General features: G+C 39.7%; 2 protein-coding genes across 3 annotated transcripts; one reads left to right on the plus strand and one right to left on the minus strand.

Moving 5' to 3' along the window:
- The first annotated feature begins 1,012 nt into the window (after positions 1-1,012).
- Positions 1,013-15,236, plus strand: srpk1a (SRSF protein kinase 1a). Of its 2 annotated transcripts, none has more exons than XM_058643220.1 (16): positions 1,013-1,125; positions 1,691-1,745; positions 6,708-6,835; positions 7,078-7,186; positions 7,348-7,435; positions 7,729-7,816; positions 8,288-8,394; positions 9,334-9,499; positions 9,599-9,624; positions 9,759-9,984; positions 10,138-10,527; positions 10,715-10,815; positions 11,397-11,504; positions 11,665-11,734; positions 12,763-12,855; positions 14,099-15,236. In XM_058643220.1, the coding sequence occupies exons 1-16, from the start codon at positions 1,113-1,115 to the stop codon at positions 14,281-14,283; spliced, it is 1,953 nt and encodes a 650-aa protein (XP_058499203.1). In that variant the 5' UTR covers positions 1,013-1,112; the 3' UTR covers positions 14,284-15,236. The 2 variants fall into 2 exon arrangements, with proteins under 2 accessions (XP_058499203.1, XP_058499204.1); XM_058643221.1 differs by lacking the exon at positions 12,763-12,855 and adding an exon at positions 13,727-13,819.
- A 57-nt stretch (positions 15,237-15,293) lies between these two features.
- On the minus strand, positions 15,294-19,213 carry lhfpl5b (LHFPL tetraspan subfamily member 5b). The gene is made up of 3 exons (XM_058643222.1): positions 18,415-19,213; positions 16,672-16,908; positions 15,294-15,814 (listed from the first exon to the last, which is right to left on the minus strand). The coding sequence occupies exons 1-3, from the start codon at positions 18,821-18,823 to the stop codon at positions 15,804-15,806; spliced, it is 657 nt and encodes a 218-aa protein (XP_058499205.1). The 5' UTR covers positions 18,824-19,213; the 3' UTR covers positions 15,294-15,803.
- Between the last annotated feature and the right edge of the window lie 2,405 nt (positions 19,214-21,618).

Raw genomic sequence — 21,618 nt, forward strand, 5'->3', positions numbered from 1 at the left:
TATTTGTAATATGTTAATAATATAATATAGACAACAATTATAATATAGATAGGGGTCCAAGAGAGAATGAAATACAAAGTTCAAGGAGCAGGATTAAATTAATTCTTACTTCACCCTACCCCCTGTGTGGTGACCATGGAATATGATCTTCTTTTTTTGTATTTCGCATGCATTACATGTTTGAAATAGATAAATAGATAAATAAATAAAATAAATACAATGTGAAATTCTCAGGAAAACTGGAAGGACAAAAACAGTAGCAATAATAATAATAATGTGTAATACATTTCCATTTCTTATATTTCTGTACTTCCTGATGTTTATAATGTTTGTTTACTATTTATTACCATCTTAACCTTTAACATGTGTGCTCCTTTACAATTCCCCCTGTTCCCTGTGGGACTAATGAAGGATTATCTTATTTTACAACACTTTTGCTCAGGGCCTGGGGTTCTCAAACACCACTGCTCCTGTGCCTGCTTAGTGTGTTCACTAATGGAGTGTAAAAAGGACAGGGTTAAATGCAGAGGTCAAATTCACTATCACTAATTGGTGTGTTACATGTAATGTGTGTGAGCAAATAAAAAACTCTGTGAAGCTCTGAAACCATTACTTAACGTTTCCATTTGAGCAGTGTAATCTTAGTGTATCTAAATTTGGATTATAATAATTAGATCGTAGATATATATTATAATGTCATAGATATTTGCAAGGGAATTTTTATTTGGAATATCGTAAATTGAGATATCTACCTGATTACAGCATGTCTACTGGCATTGTGACTAAGTCTAACTCAAGTCTGTGATTATGACTGGCCAAACTGAATTACAGATATCGCTAACCGTCATTTCGACGGGGTCAAATGTAATTGCAGGTCGTCAGTATTATAATATTGACATCTGAAATGTTAATTAATTGGCAAATCGTCAAACTGAACCATTAAATGTTAAAACGCCACAGTCTTCCGCATCTTCTGTTGATTACGTCACGCTGCCCAGGTGGAGACTTCTTCGTCACCCCACCTTCTCCTTCGCGCAGGCGAGCTTGTGCGCATGCGTGGAATATTCGATCGCTGGTGGTGTTGCTAAGCTAGCGGCTAAGCCGAAGCCAACATGGAGAGGAAAGGTAAATCTTTACCCGCTTATTCTATGTTAGCAACGTCAGCCTATGTGTGTGTATTGACACTGAAGTGTGTGTGACTCAAATATTGCGTTTAGTCGAACTGCACGCGTTCATATGTTGGTTTAATTGTACGCGACTGTCACGCACTGTTGAGCCTGGGCGAACTGCGTTAGCGTTAGCTTCAGTGGGACATGTCAGGATTAGCGGCGCTTTCTAGGTCTCTGTGTTATTATAGACGCTGAAACGCGAGCAGCATTCGCGGTCTGGTGCTGTATTAACATCACCAGTTATCCACCAGCGTGTGTGATAGTACTCCAACGTTGCAGCCCTCATATGCTGCGTGTAGTATCATGTAACAACGTGAGAGGGTTTTCGATATCAAACTGATTGACGGATGCGCTGCAGGTTTGATTTAGATATTCACATTTGCCAACACGGTCAAACACATACTGACACTAGTTGCCAAGACTTTGTGCCCATAGCCTCATGCTGTCATCTTTTTTTGTCTTGAGCTACTGTATACTGACAGTCTCTAAAATACTGTGTCACTGCTTTCTTCTTCTGACAGTTTTGGCACTTCAGGCGAGGAAGAAGAGGGGTAAAGCAAAGAAGACCACCAAAAAGTAAGCCTGTATCCGTGTCTAAACCTACCCTTTTTCCTGTTGAACATGATAACAGACCAGCATGTATTTGTCAGCTGAACTTGTAGTGGGTGTTTGTTGACGTTTTGACACATTTTCCAAACACATGTGAAACTGATGTAAGGCCCCTGTTTCATGTTTGTACACGTCATTTGGATGGTGTTGTTAACTGGTAAGTGGCATCGATAATATTGCATTACTACCTTCTTGGGGATTCATCCTTCCAGTACTTCTTGTCTTTCCCTTCCTGACTGTTTTTTGGCCTCCCCTTTGTGTCCACTTTACTTATGTTGGTCCTTCTCTGATTCTAAAAAAAATAAATGACATACCTATAGGTATAAGAGTTGCACATTTGTTATCCCCATAGCTTTCATAGCTTTTTGCAGTAAGAGCAGCTGTGTGTTAGCCATAAAGCTTCAGGCAGTTATGTTGACAGAACCATACTGCAGTACAACATAACCGCATAAACCAGGACTTGGGGTCAACTTTGTAGAAAACTGAGACTGTAGTGACATGAGGAAGAGTGGAGCTGATGGAGGAGAGATTCAAGAGTCATTTGTGACAGGAAGGTCCCTGTAAGAGTAAAAGGTACGGCAGTAGTGAGACAGACTATGTTGTATTGGTTGGAGACGGTGATGTTTAATTAAGAAACAGGAAGCAAACGTGGATTTGGTGGAGCTGAAGATGCAAAGTTATTGATGGAAAAAAGGATGGTGGATAGGATGTGGAATGACAACATCCGAGGTACATGGAAAGGTTGATGATGAGGGAGGCAAGACTGAGGTGATTGATCACATGCAAGTGAGAAGAGATGCAGAGTATGTTGTATGTACTAACAGTAGTATGTACTAACAGGGCATCTGCTGGGTCTTAAAAAGTCTTAAATACAATAATCTGAATTTTAGGCCTTAAATGCAGTTTTCCAGGTCTCAAATTAAAAAATGCTGAACGTTACTTTTATTGAGTGATAAAGTTAGGTTAATCTAATTGTATTGAGGGGAAAATGTTTTAATTCATGTTACGTTGTAATATAACAAAGAAACAAACCAATAATTACTAACATTAATTGCAGCCTGGTCACAATTTATTGGCGTACACCTAACATGAGCCAGTCTGGCAACGGAGGATTGGATTAGCTTATTACTTGCATGTGGAAGTGAGGGTTCAAACATGCGTGGCGAGAACAAAGTGATTGAAGCCAGTTGAAACCAGTTTCAAGCCCGCTGCACCTTTTATGTAAGAGGACAATACGGCTTGAGACATTGGGAATAAAAGTATTACATTCACACGCAAATTCAGAGAGACACAAAGCAACAGTGAAAAGCCACAGCAAACGCTTGACATCAGCTATTATTGTTCCACATCCGGAGAACATCGAAGTCTAGACTATGCGTGACCCTTTCTGTAAGTCCTCCAGTTAGTGACCTAACAGCCCACAAACACACACACACACAGCCAAGACACTAGCTGTACAGTTTTTCAGAAAAATGTTCCTGACAAATATTAGATGAAAACCAGCATACATTCATGTGAGGTGGTTGTGTAATGCAACACTGTACTTTTTACTCACAGAGTTCATGTATTGTTATGTTAATTGGTAAATAAAATGTACTTTGCCAGTAATTCTTGGACTCTGATTATCCTTAATATGCTCCACACTTATTTGCTAGTATGGACATGAAATGGGTCAAATTCAATGCGATCACAATCAAATGTCTAAAAAGTCTTCAATTTGACTAGTTGAAAACTGCAGATACCCTGTATTAAACAAGGATAGTCCAAGGGAATGTACATGGATGCGCTAGAGAGGACATCAAAAGTGTGAAAGAGAAAGATGCAGAGAATAGGGAGAAAAAGAGAGGTGAATATTTGCTGTGGCGGCCCCCAATCAAGAGCAGCCAAAAAACAAGACTTTGCCATACTGTCAGAACAGTGTATGAAGGATTGCATGAAACCAATGCAACATTTTTGGATGAAAATATACTGAAGCATTCAATCCAAATATTTATTCTTTTGGTGTACCTAACAATCTAGTAATCATGCCATCAGTGCCGTCCTCAGGGGTGTTGTGTAACAGCCTGTGCTATATTTAAAATCAGAGAATGAAGAATCCCACATCAGCTCCCAGAACCATGGCGTTTCACTGAAAACGGCACTACTGCAGATATCGATCTCCATGGCTCCAACATGCATGTCCATTAGGCATAAGAATCATGATACTCAGAAACTAGATGTAAACCTAAAATAGTACCCTTGCATGCCAAAGTCATCTGTACATGCTGACCATGTATGTGTACAGAAGTGGTTGATAATGATTTAACAAGGCTATAACAATCAGTTTAATGTTAGGCTTGGTAATTATATTCCCTTGATTTAACTTGTTTTTTCTTTTTTCAATAGTTAATGATGAGCTGTCACTGAAAACTGGTGATGAATTACAAGTACCGGCTTTGATTAGTTCCTTCCAACAAACTGGCTAATAATTATGAAATGTGCAGTAAGAGTAGCAAATGCATCTGAAAAAGCTATCGTTATGAGGTAAAAATGTATTTACACCAATTAATTGATTGCTGCTCTGCACAAGTATGGTTTTAATAATAAGGTAATTTGCAAATTACTTGTAATCTAGCATCTCATTTATGAAACACCACAGACCACACATTTTAACCACCTCGTCTTTTGCATCCAGCTAAGACATATTTGTGGGACAAAGACATCTCAGCTAGTTAGCAAAACAAAGGCCGTAGTTCAGGAGCAGGTGCAGTAACTCACAAGTGAATGGGAGACTGCAGATAAAGGTTTTTATATCGATACCATGTTTGAAGAGGAGTTATTCTCACTATGGCTCCTATGCGTCATGAAGCCATATTTTTAGCCATGCCTAAAAAAATGTAAAGTCTGCTGGAGGGAAACTATTTTCAGTTTTAACTCCCTAATTCTTCATGTGTATTTTTTTTTTTTTTACATGTTCTCAGCCTCTATTTTCTAACATAAATATAATGTGTGAATACAAGAAATGCAGAATTTGCTTTTAAGGAATTTATTTCAATATGCCTGTGCAGCGGCAGTAGTGATAAGCAGCCTTAATCCCCTCTGTGGAGGAAGTAACATCAGGCTGCCTGGCTTTAAAGTTAATATTAGCAACTAAACTGTTGGTAAACACAGATTATACAATGTTACACTTACAGTTTATAACCAGGTTAAGTGTTTCAGTGCTAATGTGATTAGTATTTTACATGAAATTATAAATATGCTGATAGACCATTCTAAACTTTTAAGATTCCCTGTATAGTATTTTCAGTAGTAATGAGTATAATGTTTTTAATTATTTGTTATAATCACCTTAAATTAGGATTTAGTTGAGTGAGCCCTTTAGCGAGTTGGTATCTGCTATGTTGTACTGCCATGTTTCATATTTTAAGTTTAATGTTACTTGAAGACAGGTCACCACAAGTACAGTATGTGCTGAGAATAATGCAAATGAGATTGGGGTGTTCAGTTGGTTGCTATATGCTTAACCTTTTAAAGCCGGATCTATCTTGTTTAAAATCTACCAATCCCTGAGTCTGCCACTAAAGTCCTGATTCAACACTGTTTGTATTTGTATATATGAGTGTGTGCTGTGTATACATTATCAGATATTTGCCTGAAGCAAAGTCATTTAAGTCCTTCTGACATGTGACAGCTGAGTGTCTATGCCTAAAAAATGTAGCCTGCAGCACATATTTCTTCAATGTTAACTATGTTTCATAGTGTACTTAAGGGGATAGTTCTGATTTTTGTAAGTATTACCTGTGCAAAGTCACTGTGTCACATTGACCACATTTAGACCACTGCCTCTTTGGTAAGGGAAGTGGGAGGAACAGGAAGGCCCAACGGAATAAAACAATAATATTCTAACTGTATGCTATATTTTATTTGTTTTAAGAGGTTTACCATGTTGTGAACATAATATTTTCCTATCAAATTCCCTCGCATGCAAGTACTGTAGCATAGGAGCTGAGTTATGACGCAACAGAACAGCTGTTTGAGTTGAACTCTAAAACAGCTTGGTAAACCACTGAAAGTATTCCACAGAAATCAAGTGTTTTATTTATATTTTTCAGCTTGGCCTTCTACAACAAATTTTCTCTGCTGTTACTATTCACATATAAAACATATAAAACAATGTGTAAATTTCTGTCGGGTCCTCCGTTCTCCCTCTCCAAACAGGAAGTATGCTAAATACTGTCTAGTCGGCATAAGTACCGTATACATCCCCACAAAAACATGTGTCATAAGGAAGTGGAAGGAGGATCTGTTGTGGCAGGAAGGTTTAGACTGATGCAAAATGGTTTTATAACCTTTTGCTTACACTCTCTGTTGAGCTACTGTTTTGTTGTTTGCGCTTATTTGTTTCAACCAAAATATACAGAGAAGATAAACTGCTTAACTGCATTGATTAACAAGGGTCTTGTAGAATAGCTCAGGGCACACCTTATTAATTTTTTTGACATAATGTTAAAGTCCTTCAGATGATGGGAGATTCTAGAAGGTTGGGTATTTTGTTTATTTAAATTGAAAGTGTAGCTTCAATTTTCTTCATTAGAGAAGAACAGACACCTATAGTGCTATCTCAATGGTGCAAGACACTTAAATGTTTAAATGGTTAAAATGTTACAAGTCACATTCCTTGGCAATTGTGCAAAATAATAACTTGACACAGATGTAAAGGAAAAAGTTCGATGTGATTAAATTTGTAGAATATTTGAAACTGTTAGGCTTGTGAAACATTTACTTACTAGGAATGCATGTCTCTAACATAAAGAAGAGTAATCGGTCAGAAGTGCTGCAAAGGTAAAGGCAAGGTAGAATATTCTGTCGACTGTATTTGTAATTTGAAGTTTTGTAAATTTGTACATGAGTTTGTGATTTGTGATTATTATTATTTTTTTTGTTCATTAGGCAGCCAGTGAATGCCAGGACACGACAGCAGCCCCAGCAAGAAGCCTCTCCTCAGGAGCCTGAAGAACCTGAAGAGATTCTCGGCTCGGATGACGAAGAGCAGGAGGATCCTAATGACTACTGCAAAGGTGAGCCCTGTCTTACGTTATATGTTTAAAGCAACCTATAATAGTTTCTGCAGATAATCAAAATGAAATATTTACAGGAAAGTTTGTTTCTTTGTTGTTTTGGTTCATGATAAAAAAACAATTAATATAAGCAGGCTGGGAAACACTAACAATATTAGAAAATATTAAAGTCTTACTCAGTTATCCAGTCTGTTCTTTGGGTTGAACTGTCTACTTAATGTTCATTTTCCTTTTTTTTCCAGGTGGCTATCACCATGTGAAAGTAGGAGACCTTTATAACGGAAAATACCATGTTATCCGGAAACTGGGCTGGGGACACTTCTCTACTGTTTGGCTCGCCTGGGACATCCAGTATGAAAATAGCTTTTTTGCATAATTTCACTGCACAGTTTTGTATTTCATGTCTGACATTGGATAATAAATACAGTAGTAGCTCTATAAAACTATTGTGATAGGACCATGGCTTGTACAGTGCTTCCTGTTAGTGAATGTTTCTTGCTCTGTGGTTGCAGGGTGAAGAGGTTTGTTGCAATGAAAGTGGTGAAGAGTGCAGAGCATTACACAGAGACGGCAGTGGATGAGATCAAACTCCTCAGATCTGTAAGTAGCTGAATTTAAGTTTTTATTTTGTGAGTTGATGTCACATCAATTCAAAAACCTGCACTGATGAAATTCAGTATGAACACAACCTAACAACACATTTAACAACCTAACATGACCTTACAGAGATACAGAGTGTGCATGATATGTGACTTCATATACAGTACTGTGTAGCAACTTCCTGCATGTGTTTTCAAGCAGTATAACATGGTCACAGAATGAATGTCAATCCTGTATTTGTCTATTTTAGAAAGCACACCATTGATGGTTTAAGTTGCATTTTACTTCCTCAGGTACGAAACTCCGACCCCAATGATCCCAACCGGGAGATGGTGGTGCAGATGCTAGACGACTTCAAGATCTCTGGTGTCAATGGAACTCGTATCCTTTGGAGCCCAATGATGCAAATGCTTATTTTATGACTCAAACTAGATGTGTTTATTGGCTTCCTACTGGAAAGACTAAGGACTATAAACTTTGAAAAAAAATTAAAAATTATAGTTCTTTCTATTGGTGTCAGATTTAGCTGGAAAGCAGTGTGTAAGTAACAAAGGAAACAGCAGGTGTTGGCTTGACTAAATGGAATGTGTCAGATCTCCACCCATCACAACACTTTGCCTGAGTAAGAGCCCTTAAATGCCACCGGGATAGCCATAACTGTAATATGACACTCCCCAACAACACTGTAGTCTTGTGGCTTGCCCTCATTTAAGTATAAATAATGCTGCTCCCTGTGTAGGTGAATGCCAAGAGTGGCCTTAAAATGTTTAGGAAAGTGTTGTGTCCTCAAGGGTTTTCAGTTCAGTTTTACTTGTGCTGCACTGTTAATACCTTGACAGCTGTGATCTTCAGATGTCTGCATGGTGTTTGAAGTGTTGGGGCATCACTTACTGAAGTGGATAATAAAGTCCAATTACCAGGGGCTGCCACTGCCATGTGTGAAGAGCATCATAAAGCAGGTAACACGACACTCACAGAGCCACACCTTTTGTATTCAGGTGACACATAATGCAAGTTCCGTTTTTGCTTCCACTAGTTTGTCATGTAGCTGTACATTTGTAAGGCCTTTGCACATCAACAGCAGTGAGAATAAATTGCATGAAATTGAGAATAATGTAGAGGTTGATTTTGACACCCTTATTATTCATATAAGGTGCTGTGGCCTAACCCTAGCCAATAAATTATTGAGTAAGTACCAGAGAAAAAGTACTCGAGAAAATTGGAGAAATTGCATCCTGGGAAGAAAAAGTTAAGTCAGCATTTATAATAAACTGGGGCCTGCTTTGCTAACTACAAAAGAAAAGACAAATTGCCTGAGTACACCCAAATACTGAAGAGCGAAGGAGAGGAGATTTAACTGCTTCAGAATATACTAAATGATGTCTGTCAGACAGTTTGGAAACTTGAGGGAGGTCCTGTATGTTGCCAACAGTCCCAGCTTTGCACATTTGCTTATTCAAATATTTTCAATATCACGTCGTCGACAACTGTGTATAACGAATGTACAAAATAAGAGTCTGATGTGCAAAGGCCTGTACTGTGGGTGAAAACCACTCAGGCCAGAGCATGTTGTGATAATTAAAAATATAATCATCGAGTAAGCCTCTTAACATGGCAGATGGAGCCATGAAAATTGTGAAGTGTTTGCGGTCTTTCAGCCAAGAAGCTTTTGTTGTGACAGAATGAGTAGCAGATACAGGGACATCAATGTTGCCTTTCACATATGCTTGAATAATCAGCTTTGCTTTGTAAGTCATTGAGAGAGAAAATTATAAACTTTTATCATTTTAGGATTATTATAGGATTATATAGTTTGTTTGCTCAGACCGGCTACAAAGTCAAATGCCTAATTTGGGTTTTACAAACAGTAAAGTATTATACATGTATTCAACTGCCAGGTACTTCAAGGCCTGGACTACTTGCACACAAAGTGTCAGATCATCCACACAGACATCAAGCCAGAGAACATCCTGATGAGTGTTGATGAGCCGTATGTCCGAAAGCTTGCAGCAGAGGCCACAGAGTGGCAGAAGGCTGGGGCGCCACCTCCTTCTGGTTCAGCAAGTATGAGACGCACATGGACACAAATACACTCATGTTTGTATGTATATTCATGAGCCCAGTTTGAGAACAGTTTATACTAATCTTGTATTCTCTTTTCAGTAAGCACAGCACCTATTCCAAAACAGGTACAAACCTCTTATTATTTACTTTTTGCACAAGAAGGCAGCCGCTCACATAACAGTTTAATACAATTTAAACGCAGTCCCATAATATGCAGCTGTAAAAACTCATTTTATTCGATGTGTTCATTCCCTGACAGACAGTAAAAATGTCTAAGAACAAAAAGAAGAAGTTAAAAAAGAAGCAGAAGCGTCAAGCAGAACTGTTGGAAAAGTGCATCATGGACCTAGAGAAAATGGAAAAGACCACAGACATTCAAGAGGAGGAAGATGATGAAGATGAGGATCCGCAGTCTCCCAAGGGACGGGTGTGTGCTCCTCTCAGACAGGTCTCTCTTCAGGATCTAGGACATACGGAAACAGGGGGTAAGAACTCAAAATGTCAGGGGGGCTAACATGATTTGCATTTCTTTTTTGTAGTTTTTATTCTGCTGCGGTTTGAATGCAGTGTTAAAAAAAACAAAGCAACTGGTGTTAGTCATTTTTAAAAAGAAAAAATGAAAAATGATCTCCTTTCAGAGACCAGTGATCATACAGATTTTTTGAGAGTGGGACCAGAGGGGCTGTCGGAGTTGAACTGTAATGGTCATGTAGAGGTGGAGCAGAGACAGTCACAGTGGAGGGACGAGGACCAACACAATGGCAATGCAGATCCTACTGAGAAGTGTGCCAGACAGGAGGAGCAGCACAAGGAGTTGCCGGTGCACCACACCTGCAACGGTGTGGACTGTGCTGACCTCAATGAGCTGGGCACAGAGACAGAAAGCAGGCGAGCTCAAAGCAATCCAGTTGCTGAAATACTCCTTCCTGCTGGCCTGGAGGAGGGAGAGTTGGAGCAAAGCATTTTGCAGGAGGAGGGAGAAGATGGGACTGCCTATCAATACAGAACAGACGAAAGTCTGGGAAATGGTCAGTCTGCCAAACTCAGTACATCTAAATTTGAAAGGTTTTGTGTCATCTGTTTGTCTTGGCTGGGGTACTTTCGAAATCCAATAAAGGCTCAGCCATGTGAACTTTAAAGTATTGATTGTTCAACAAGTAGTTAATTCAATTGTTAGTCTATTTACTCAAGTCTGTGTGTCTCTCTGCTCTGTAGGCAAGCCGTCAGCAGGAGAACTGCTAGTTAACCCCCTTGAGCCACTGAATGCAGACAACATCAAGGTCAAGATTGCAGACTTGGGAAATGCCTGCTGGGTGGTGAGTAGTCTGCTAATGACCTGAGGGATTTCCTGATTAGGACTAAGTCCTGCAGTGAACCAACCAGTGTCATTTTTCTACCAAAGCAGAAATACTTCCATCTATTAATGTTTCCTCGATTATTAATGTTCACTCTATTAAGTTCCCCACGTTGTGTAATTTAGATTTTACTGTAGAATTTCTAAAATGTATGAGACACTTCAAAGACATGGTGATTTTGCTGTGATAATTGTTTATTTTAAAGACATGATCCCATAGCAATGCTTGCTAAATAAGAAACAATGGTCTTCTTATATTACAAAGAATACAATGTCTCGATGTGATGAGCTCAAAAGAGACTTTATTGTGTCCCCGGTCTTTCACACTAATTATCTAGACTCTTGCAAGCTGTAATAATCTAATTTGTCTCAACATGGTTTCATGACAAATCAAAGAACTTTACAATTCTTACAATAACACATTATCCAAATTCATGCTTGCTCATGCTATCATACTGTCCTGCCTTCACACTGTCAAGAAATGCAGATTTGTCTCAAGTGGGAATGTCTCACTTTTTCTTTTCCTCTCTTTACCTTTCTCAGCACAAGCACTTTACAGAAGACATACAGACACGGCAGTACCGCTCCTTAGAGGTGCTCATCGGTGCTGGATACAGCACACCAGCCGATATGTGGAGCACAGCCTGCATGGTGAGAGATTGCACAGACAGTCGACTTGCATTAGTCCGGTGTATCTGAAAGATCTCTGTAGACCTCATTATGAGAGTGCATCAGGTTATGGGAAGGAATGTGTATCTCCCCTCACCCAGTGTCTTTTCCTGTGTTTATGATGATTGTACTGTCTCCTCAGGCTTTTGAACTTGCCACAGGGGATTATTTGTTTGAACCACATTCTGGGGAAGATTATTCCAGGGATGAAGGTATTGTTGGAATGTCCTTGTCTATTTTCATTTTTAATCCAGGAAAGCAAATGCACAAAGTTAATAGCAAGTATGATATTAAGTAGTATATCTGAAAGGTATACTTAACTAGAAAGGAGGGCTTTAACATTGTTTGGGTTTTACAGTTTCTGCCGCTGTGAAAAGCTTTATTATGATGTTTTCTTGTTGAATGGACCCTCATTAGTGCACTAATAAAGAATTAATAAAGAGAGAGGAATAAGAATTTCTCATTGGGGGTTGTAAATAATTCCCTGCACATTAATGTGCGGTTTATACAAGTTACAAAGATGTAGATGTGAACTCATTTTATGTAGATTGTCAACATTCCTGTGTTTATGTCCTCTCTTTAACATCTCAAACCACATTTTCCGCCACACTGGAGACGGGGCCATCTCTTCACTTTCTCACTCACCTTTCTTCATCTTCTCGTCACTCACTTTTGATGTTCTCTTCATCCTGCTTTCTCTCTCTGTGTACATTTTGGCTGGCTGCATATCTCAATTCTGCGTTTTAAACTTGTGGTCATCTGCTCATTTCTTGCTGCTGCAAATCATCCTTTTCACCTGCATTTCATGCAAGCATGAGTCTGTGTAGATATTATTCTATCACAGTGTTCTATGTTGTGCTGCTGTCCTCTTCTGGCTTATATGAACTAATCCTGAATTAGAGTACTGCTGTACATGTTGTAGTGCACATAGTTTTGATGGCTGTGCTTTAAGTCATGTTTTCAATCAGATTTATCCTTCATGGTTTGTTGACATAAATGAAAGTTACTGATTTTTTGTGAGAAGTAATACTGGATTTTCATACCTGTGCTTCATGTCATGTCATACTACATTATCATCATCATCATCATCATCCATTGTTCCTAATACATTGTTCCACATGACCATTTGCCATCTCTCTCCTGTCCCATCACCCATCTGTCATTCCATCCCCTCTCTCCAAAACTGTTTCCCTGTGACCTCCTATCTTCTCTCTCCTCCTCTGATGTGCCTCATTTCCAGACCATCTTGCACTCATGATTGAGTTGCTTGGTAAAATCCCCCGTCACTATGCTCTGAGTGGGAAATACTCACAGGAATACTTCACCAAGAGAGGTATGCCACCCCTCTGTGCGGGGCCTGCTGTGGGACCGGTGGTGGACGGCAGGGAGGAGGGTAAAGGTTTCTGTCGGCACATTCACAAGTGAAGGAGCTGTTGATGTGCACAGGCCAGTGGACAAATAGTACAGATCAATAAATATGCCATCAGACAGTAATTCACGTGTAAATAGTTCTGTCAAGGTTTTCCTTGCAGAATTACTAATATTTCTTATCATAATTATTTGTCAGTTAACAGATGAGTTAAGACATTAATTTGATAGTTGTATTGTTATATCATGGTGATTTATCCCCCTTTCTAATCTATATCACAGTGAATTGACCTAATTTGGGACTTTAGGTATAAATGAGATATTTCAGTGAGCCACAATGGTTTGGAGTCTTTGTAGAAAATTGAGCAGGTATTATTTGTTTTTTGCTGACATAGCATGATCAAAATGTCCTTTTTTTTTTAAATACCCATGTTTTTGAATTTAAACATGATTATGCTGTGAATGGCATCAACAGATGCAGAACATGTTAAAACGATGAATTATTTTATTTCATTCACATGTCATTGAAGATGGCTAATCATAGCTCTCAGAAATATAGTTTAATTTGTGTTTGGAAAAATGCATCCCATCCAATGTGCAACTGGAGCTGTGGATAATTGAGACTGATGGCCTTGTTTGAGACCTTTATGTCCAGCTGTGCACCACAACCTCTGCAACTGTCCCCCGGTGTCCGTGCTGTCAGCCTCAAGCCGCTCTTCCTCTGCCCTCCATCCACACACCCAGAGTGGGCCTGTGACTGTGACACTGTCTGATGAAATCTGTTGTTGGTCTTGTCTGTCCTCCCCCTCTCCTTTTGCAAACCACCTGCCTTGTAGACCATATAGCGCTGATCATTGAGCTGCTGGGGAGTGTCCCACGCAAACTCATAGTGACTGGAAAATATTCCAAGGATTTTTTCACCAAGAAAGGTAAAGCAAGAAGCGTCAGTGAGTTTGTGTCTGTCCTCAGGATCTGGAGTGTTAATTAAACCAGTCGTTTAAAAAAAAAAAAAAAAAAAAAAAATCCACGTTTAATGCCTGTTTGGGAATTAGATTTACTGTTAAACAGATTTCCCCCATATGAAATTATCTAGTTGGTTATAATGCATGTTTTTTTCCCATGGACTTCACTGTTGAACTCACTGTAAAATTTGGGAACATTTGGCATCATTGGTTCTGACGCAGCATTGTCTGTTGGTAAATGTGCAGGTGACTTGAAACACATCACAAAGCTGAAGCCCTGGGGACTGCTGGAGGTTCTGGTCGACAAGTACGAGTGGCCCCGAGAAGAAGCTGAGAGTTTTACTGACTTCCTGCTCCCTATGCTGGAGCTCATCCCCGAGAAGAGAGCCACCGCTGCCGAGTGCTTGCTCCACCGTTGGCTCACACTCTAGTGGAGGCTTCCAGCCCTTGCACCTTCCTTCCATCCTTTCTCCAGAGACTGCAACAGATCACTTTCCAGTTTGGGCATATCAAATGAATATTTATTTCCATTTATTTCCTTTGGATTTCTCATGTTTTTGTTATTGGGCTAATGCCCCTGTGTATGTTTGCTTTGTATTTGTTGGTTCTTCTGTTGGTGTTGATGACGTCGGGAATCAAGTGGATTATATTTGTGGTTGCGTTGGCTCCAACTGCTGTGCTCAGTTCACCCATCCCGCTAAGCAAACCTGTTATTGTAATGCTGGTGACTCATCCTTGCTTGTTACACTCCTGCACTAAAACCCCAAACAAACCAAGGATATGTAGCCTTTATTGGTCATTTTGACCCCTTTTAAAAGGACTCACTTTCACTTTTCTTTTCCAAGTTTATTCCTCATAGTTTCATTCGTGCTGTGGCCCTTTTTTTTTTTAATGAATTATGTTATATCCTATTGCATATGTAAGGTAAACATTTTGTATTTGTAAAGTAGGTTTAGAAAGTTGCACACTGAGCTCACATTTACACTGACTGCAGTAACGTTAACAGCATTTCTCCTTACAGACTAATTTCTTACCGAGACGTCCACTGTCTGATTTAGTAGGTCATTATTTGGCCCTAAAAAGTCAGCTGTCACCTGGTATTTACTGTGGATATTTAGAGTAAATGAGATCTTTCATTAGCATGGGAGGCTGGTATTCTCATACACCTACAATTCAGGAATATAGTGTTTTAAAGGTTTCAACAAATACATTTTAAGAAGCCCACTTTAAAAGGAAAAAAATAAGTGAAAACAAACTGTATATATCTGTACCAAAGAGTTTGCCTTTATGTATATTACAGTTATGTACAGTTTCTAACAAATCTTATATCTTAGCTAAAATTATTTAGCTGGGTAGCTGTGTTTTAATAAAATTGTATGGAAGATGTGTTTGAGCTCAGTTGTATGTATGGCCAACTGTTCAATAATGTCACTTTTGTTTCCCCCCCTTTTTTTTTTTAACCATAGAAACCGTGAAATCTGATGTAACGTAAGGGTGTCTCAAAATCAATCATACCACAATTACCAATGTACCTGTTGAGGCCTGGGTAATAACCAAATTAATATCTGCGTCTGATTCAAGAACATAAACCTTTGTGCGAGCTGTCGATTCACACCATACAATAAATCAAGTTCATACAGTACAGAAATAACTGTTGTGCTTCTTTCAGAGTTTATTAGTGTTTTTGAAACAGTATATTATGAGTATAACTAAAACACTGGCATAGGGTTGAATTGCCTGGTGAATGAGGCCACAAGTGGTATGACTATAAATACAAAGTATATACAAACAATGTTATCACATTTCAAAAAGGAGGAGGAAGAAAAAAAACTTCAGCCTGAAGCAGGAACAGCAGTACCTGTAGTTTGATTTAAAAGCCTTTCCTCAAAAATGCTTGCCTTGACCTTTGAATGCTGCCACATCACATTGGTACTGAAGGTCTTGATGTCCCTCATGTTTTTTCTGTAAAGGAGGAAAATATGCTTTAAAAATAATACGTATGGATTTAAAACACTGGTCAATATTCTTGTCCAACTGGATTAAAGCTCCAGAATAATAACTTAAAGGTGCAGTGTGTACATTTAAGGGTTGGAATTTGAATATCCCACCCATAAGGGTGTACGTATACGTGTATACTTAATAATTTGTTTTTTGTGCCTTTGCAGCAAGAGACCTGGGTTCGTGACCCGGTTGGAACGAGGGCCTTTCTACTTTCTACATGGAGTTTGCATGTTCTTCCTGTGTGTGTGTGTGTGTGTGTGGGTTTTCTCCAGGTTCTTCGGTTTCCTCCAACAGTCCAAAAACATGCAATAGGTAACTTGCATGACACTCCAAATTGACCGTAGCACCATTGAGTGTTAGAGTGGATTGTTGTTTGTCTCTTTGTGGCCCCTGTGATGGAATGGTGAACTGTCCATGGTCTACCTCACCTGTTGCCCTTTGTCAGCAGCATAAGAGTGGAGAAAAATGTGAAATGCTATTTGTTGTTCTGGTTGGCAAAAGCCACAGTAGTTTAGTGATAGCTTGGTTGGGGTGAGCGGATAATTTATCTCTGTCACAGTCTCACCGTGAGATGTCACTTATTCTTACACACTGAACCTCTCATAGACCTGAGGTGTACTGAATGAATTATTTTGTTTACCTGCTTCAGTTTCACAGCTGGCTCCCTCTCACGCTGTACTGTTGTCTCACTGAGACGCACATGGTGTGACAGTGTGGAAAATGTGTGCAGTAAGAAGCTCCACAGTCATCACTCACTCTAAGCCCAAAAGCAGTTATAATCCTCAGCTCAGTTCCACGCGCTCTGCTTTAACCCTTACCTGCTCCCTCCACCTCAAAGTTGTCCGGCAGCAGTTTGTCCTGTCGGTTGCCGAGAGTGAAGGACAGCAACGCCAGGAGGACGGCGTCCAAGATGCTGATGATGGCCAGGATGTAGGCCCAGCGCACCGTGCAGTTTCCCAAACTGTACTTATCCGTCCTCTGGCCACACATCCTCTTCACCTCCTCAGCGTCCCAGCCGTCCGGGTAGATCATGCAGCCCATCACCATCAACACAGCTGCGAGGGGAGGGAGGGAGGGAGGAGGACTGAGTAATGGCAGAACCTTGCAATAATTACCTCTTGTGTGCCCTAACTATGATATATAATTGTGAGAGAGGTTTTATAAGGACCCATGTGGAAGATATGTGATGATGCACCCTTATTAGGTGCCAAATAATTCATTTCATTCATTTATTTATAACACAGCAGGACAGAAGGTGCCCAGTAGTGCTGTTTGGATTATGTACTGTTATGAAATGCCTTAAATAATTCATGATTTTAATCTGGTTTAGTTTCCTCTGGGTCTTTGCCAAAGCTACTGTAAAACCGTAGATAAAAATCTGACCTTTGCAGGACGTGCATGGGGATCAAGAAATCTTGCCTCATTATAGCCACTTTACACATGAAGGTGGAAAGAAAGAAGCTATTGTTCTGATGTACTTGACAATTTCCGTTTTTATTACTATATTTTATAATATGTAACAGTATATCAGTGATGGGATATTTTACTTTTACTCTTCGTAACAAATATTTTGCTTACGCTACTACTGTACTTGTATTTTATTAGCATTTTATCTATTCTATATTGCTGTATTACTAATTTTATTTTATTTTTTTTTGAGTAAAAGATCTAAATACCTAGTCTACCCCTGGTTACAAACCACTACAACAGATGTCCAGTTTCCATGGCTCTGGTATACTATAGGTGTTAGATCAGTTAACATTTCACAGCAACACCAGATCTTGTAACATGTAACTATACACCTGCAGAGGTGTCAGAGTCTGGACTGAAACCAGATCGCTGATTGGCTCACGCGATGACGAAGAACACCCTGAGAACAAATGCACAACATGTCTGAAACCAGAGAGCTGCACTCACATTCAGGCCATGAAGACACTTATCTCCTTCATCAGTCACAGGTTTTACATTAGAAGTCCATGTAAGATGGATGATTACATACAGACACTAGAAAATATAAGGATACAAAAAGGAGCATAATTGGTTGTGGTATTTTGCATATTTCCAATTTCTCTACAGACTTTAACCTTGACATTTAACCCTAAGCCTGTAGATTAGTTTTCAGAGCTGTATTTTTGTATTATCATTGTGCAGTAAGTGAAGATGACACTGATGCCACCACAGGTGTTTTTATTTTCAGATTATCTTAAAGTATGATAAATAACCAGATCAATAATATAATTAAGATTTAAAAAATCCTGTTCTGCATTTAGAGAACACCAACAACATTTTAGTACAATAATACCAGTAAGTGGAGCTAATAGGAACTACTGCACATACTGTAGGATAATTAATGTTGTAATTACGTATAATTACATTGTATGTTGTTTATTTATTTAATGTTGTATTTCTATTACATTTTATCATTTATCACATTTTATCTCTCATTACATTTTGATGCTGTCTTTTGTGCAATTTGAATGAATCAATATCTGTATATCTTATCTTGTCTTAGGTTATCTTAATTGGAGAAGTCGAGTAAACACAGTAGCTCACTCCCTCACCTGAGGCCAGTTGCATCCACGCACAGATCTTGTAGACGTTCCCAGCGTTGCAGAAGAAGAACAGGCTGAAACAGACCATGGTACCGACAATAAGCAGCATGGACGTGCCGACGAAGAACATGGCGGTCCTGAAGGCAGGTGAGGGGATGGAGCTGAAGTCCAGGACGCTGCCCTTACAGGTCAGCTCAGAGGTCAGCGCGTTGCCGATGCAGTAGTGGAAGAGGCCGAAGTATCCGGCCTGCGGGGTGTTGACGCTGTCCCCGATCCAGAAAGGCTGGATGAAGACCACCACGGTGATGACTGCGAAGAAGATGGTGAACACTGCCCACATGACGCCGATGGCTCGGGAGTTTCTCACATAGTTGGTGTGGTAGATTTTTGCCGCCTCCTGGGCTGGAAGCAGATCCATGTTAGATCGGCAAGAAACGGATCGAACACCTTGATTATTTGTTTTGACTTATTTGCCTTCAATAATCCTGTAAATCGCTGTACTAAATCCACGTGTCCTTGATCTTTCTACACTGCAAACACACGCACACGCACACCTGCTGCGGCTGTGGCAGACCAGGCTGACGCTTCAGAACCTTGGACAGCGCCTCACCTTTCTATTTATGTCGTGACTCGTGACCCTGACGTCACACATGGACAGAACTGACGTCACACGTGGACGATCTGAAAATGTGAACTTTGTACAAATGAATGAAATACTACAGTCTCTCTCTCTATTCAGTATGGTTTAATCCTGGTTGTACAATGTTTTTTTTTAATCAAATTGTAAATGTGTGTGTGTCTAGGACAACTTTCCGTTAATGCATGCATTAGTGGACAATAAAGTTTTGAATCTTGAATGAATAATTCTCTGGGCCACTTTTCTTATACACAAGTAATATTATATTAATAATAAGACTATGAGGTTCATAGTCTGGATCCTGACATTAAATGTGAAACACCACAATTTTGCTTTTTCTCAGAAAGTTCTGCCAATGGCTACTATATTAGGTACACGGGACATCTGGTCAGGACCTGCTGTTTGATCTCTTTTTATGGCGTCTGTTCTGTACAAAACAGAAATGGTCTGTCCAAAACTGTCAGCCCAGCCAACAAATGAATTGTGTTATTGCTCATAATCGCACAAATCAGGTTCGCAGAAGCCTTGGTCCATCCTGTGCAGTTGTGATCAACTTCTTCTGGATGAATTAATTCTTCCTTTTTTCCGTGTGCAGTCAGTTTGTACAATTCTTTATTGCACTCTTCATACTGCACTCAAATGTCAGTTCTTATAAACTTGAAATTTGATGAAGTTTGTTTTAAGTCAAGTTTGGTTGTGCTGTGTACGTCTATGTTGAACTATATCTTTGTTATTGTGTGTGTGTGTGTTTTTAAAAGTAGTTTTTATTGTTTTAGTTCTGCCAACTGCCAAACAAATCTCCCCTTGAGGGACATTGAAGCTCTGAAGTGAAATGAACTGAGTGTTGTGTGTACACAGATGTTCTCTGTAAACCTCAGAGAGGGTTGTATGTTAAAATCCCAGCACATCAGCAGTTTCTGAAACACTCAGAATACTTTTCTTCTCCATTCTTTTGCTTAGTTTGAACTTTGGCAGGTCATCTTGGCCATCTCTCAGTCTCTACATGCATTAAGTTGCTGCCATGTGATTGGCTGATTAGGTGTTGAACAAGCAGGTGTACCTAATAAAGTGGCAGGTGTACATGTTTCTTCTGGTTCAAAACACCTGAACTCCCACATAACATCACACATTTTTTGGTAATACCTTCTAACCAGACACTGTTTTTATTAATGCGTCATTTTGGTTTTAGTAAGTATGCACACAAAATGTGAGTAAGCCACAAATACAATTTAGTGTGTTTCTTAGTCTGTAATAAGCATCATCAAGTGTTGATGGCAATTCCTGCAATAATGAACCATGTCTGTAGTCACAGGTGTTCATAATCTGCTTATAATTCCTCTGTTGACCTTGTTTTTGTTGTAATTTGGTATAACCTCCACTGTTAATTATTATTATCATTGTTAAATATCACACTGGGCTGGATATTGACTCTGGCAGATTGGGGGAGGCTTATGGCTGAGGCAGAGAACGCTGAAAAATAAAGGCTTGCTGATATTGAATTCTGCCACCTGAGTCTTCATATTGAAGCACTGCTTATCTGAAAACCTGCTGCAGCAGTGACAGGAACCCAATGAGTGTAAGTAAAATGATAAAAGAAGAAAGAAAATAAATCACATGGCTAGATGATAACCCTTGATTGCCTGTTGCTAAGGCTTTTAGGAGAACCGTTTCCTCCCAGTTTATTGAACAATAGTTGCCTGGACTCTATTTTAGCCTTGGCACATACTGTATGTGACAAACCTAACATTAAACACATGGCCAACTTCAAATCTCACAGCACGCTTCTGTTTGCCAAAAGCAGCATCTGTGTTGCTTGATAGCGAGTCATAGAGCTCTCTTAATGCTGCTGAGTCCAGCCTTCCTTTTCTTCTCCCTCCCTCATTAAGTGCTGTGCAGGAGACAGTTCCCCTGCTGTATTGTCACATTAATTGCTGTGCTGCAGGCTGATATGTTACTGTATTTCATTTCACAAGAGCATTTCACACAAAATGACTATCTCTTTTGTTGTAGATTCCTTCTCTCGTACATCACTTTCAATTACTTGTGTGTGTTGTATGTAAATGTTGAAACGGCCCTTCACGGTTACCTTTGAAACACAGCAGCACATATTGTTTCTCTGCTTGCACATGTGTCCTGTTCGGTTTTGGATGACAACTGTGGGATGAGGTTGACAGGGGCAGCCGGACAGAGCGTGTCACCATCTGTGCCTCGCTGTCACCCTCCAGTCACGGGTGGTAACAAGGAGCTTCGGTATGACATCATGCCATGTTGTGGAGAAATGGTATTCAGGGGTGAGTGGCTGTCCTGCCTCCCTAGGGGATTTCTGATGGCTCCATGCAGCTCAGGAGAAACAATCAACGGCAGGTGGGGGGAGTAGAAGAGTGGGAAACACCACATACCGGTTCTGAAAGAGAAGAGAGGGAGCATAAGCAGAGGAGACGTTCCAGTTTGGATTAAAACAACTAATCAGATGCAGAATGTGAATGGAAAATGTGGAGGAGAGGCTGCCTTTTAGTGCCGCTCTAATGAGGCGTAATCCTCGATTCATGTGACAGCTTCTGAACAGTCTGAGTGTC

Source organism: Solea solea, chromosome 11 (genome assembly GCF_958295425.1).
Source record: "Solea solea chromosome 11, fSolSol10.1, whole genome shotgun sequence".
Taxonomy (NCBI): Eukaryota; Metazoa; Chordata; class Actinopteri; order Pleuronectiformes; family Soleidae; genus Solea; species Solea solea.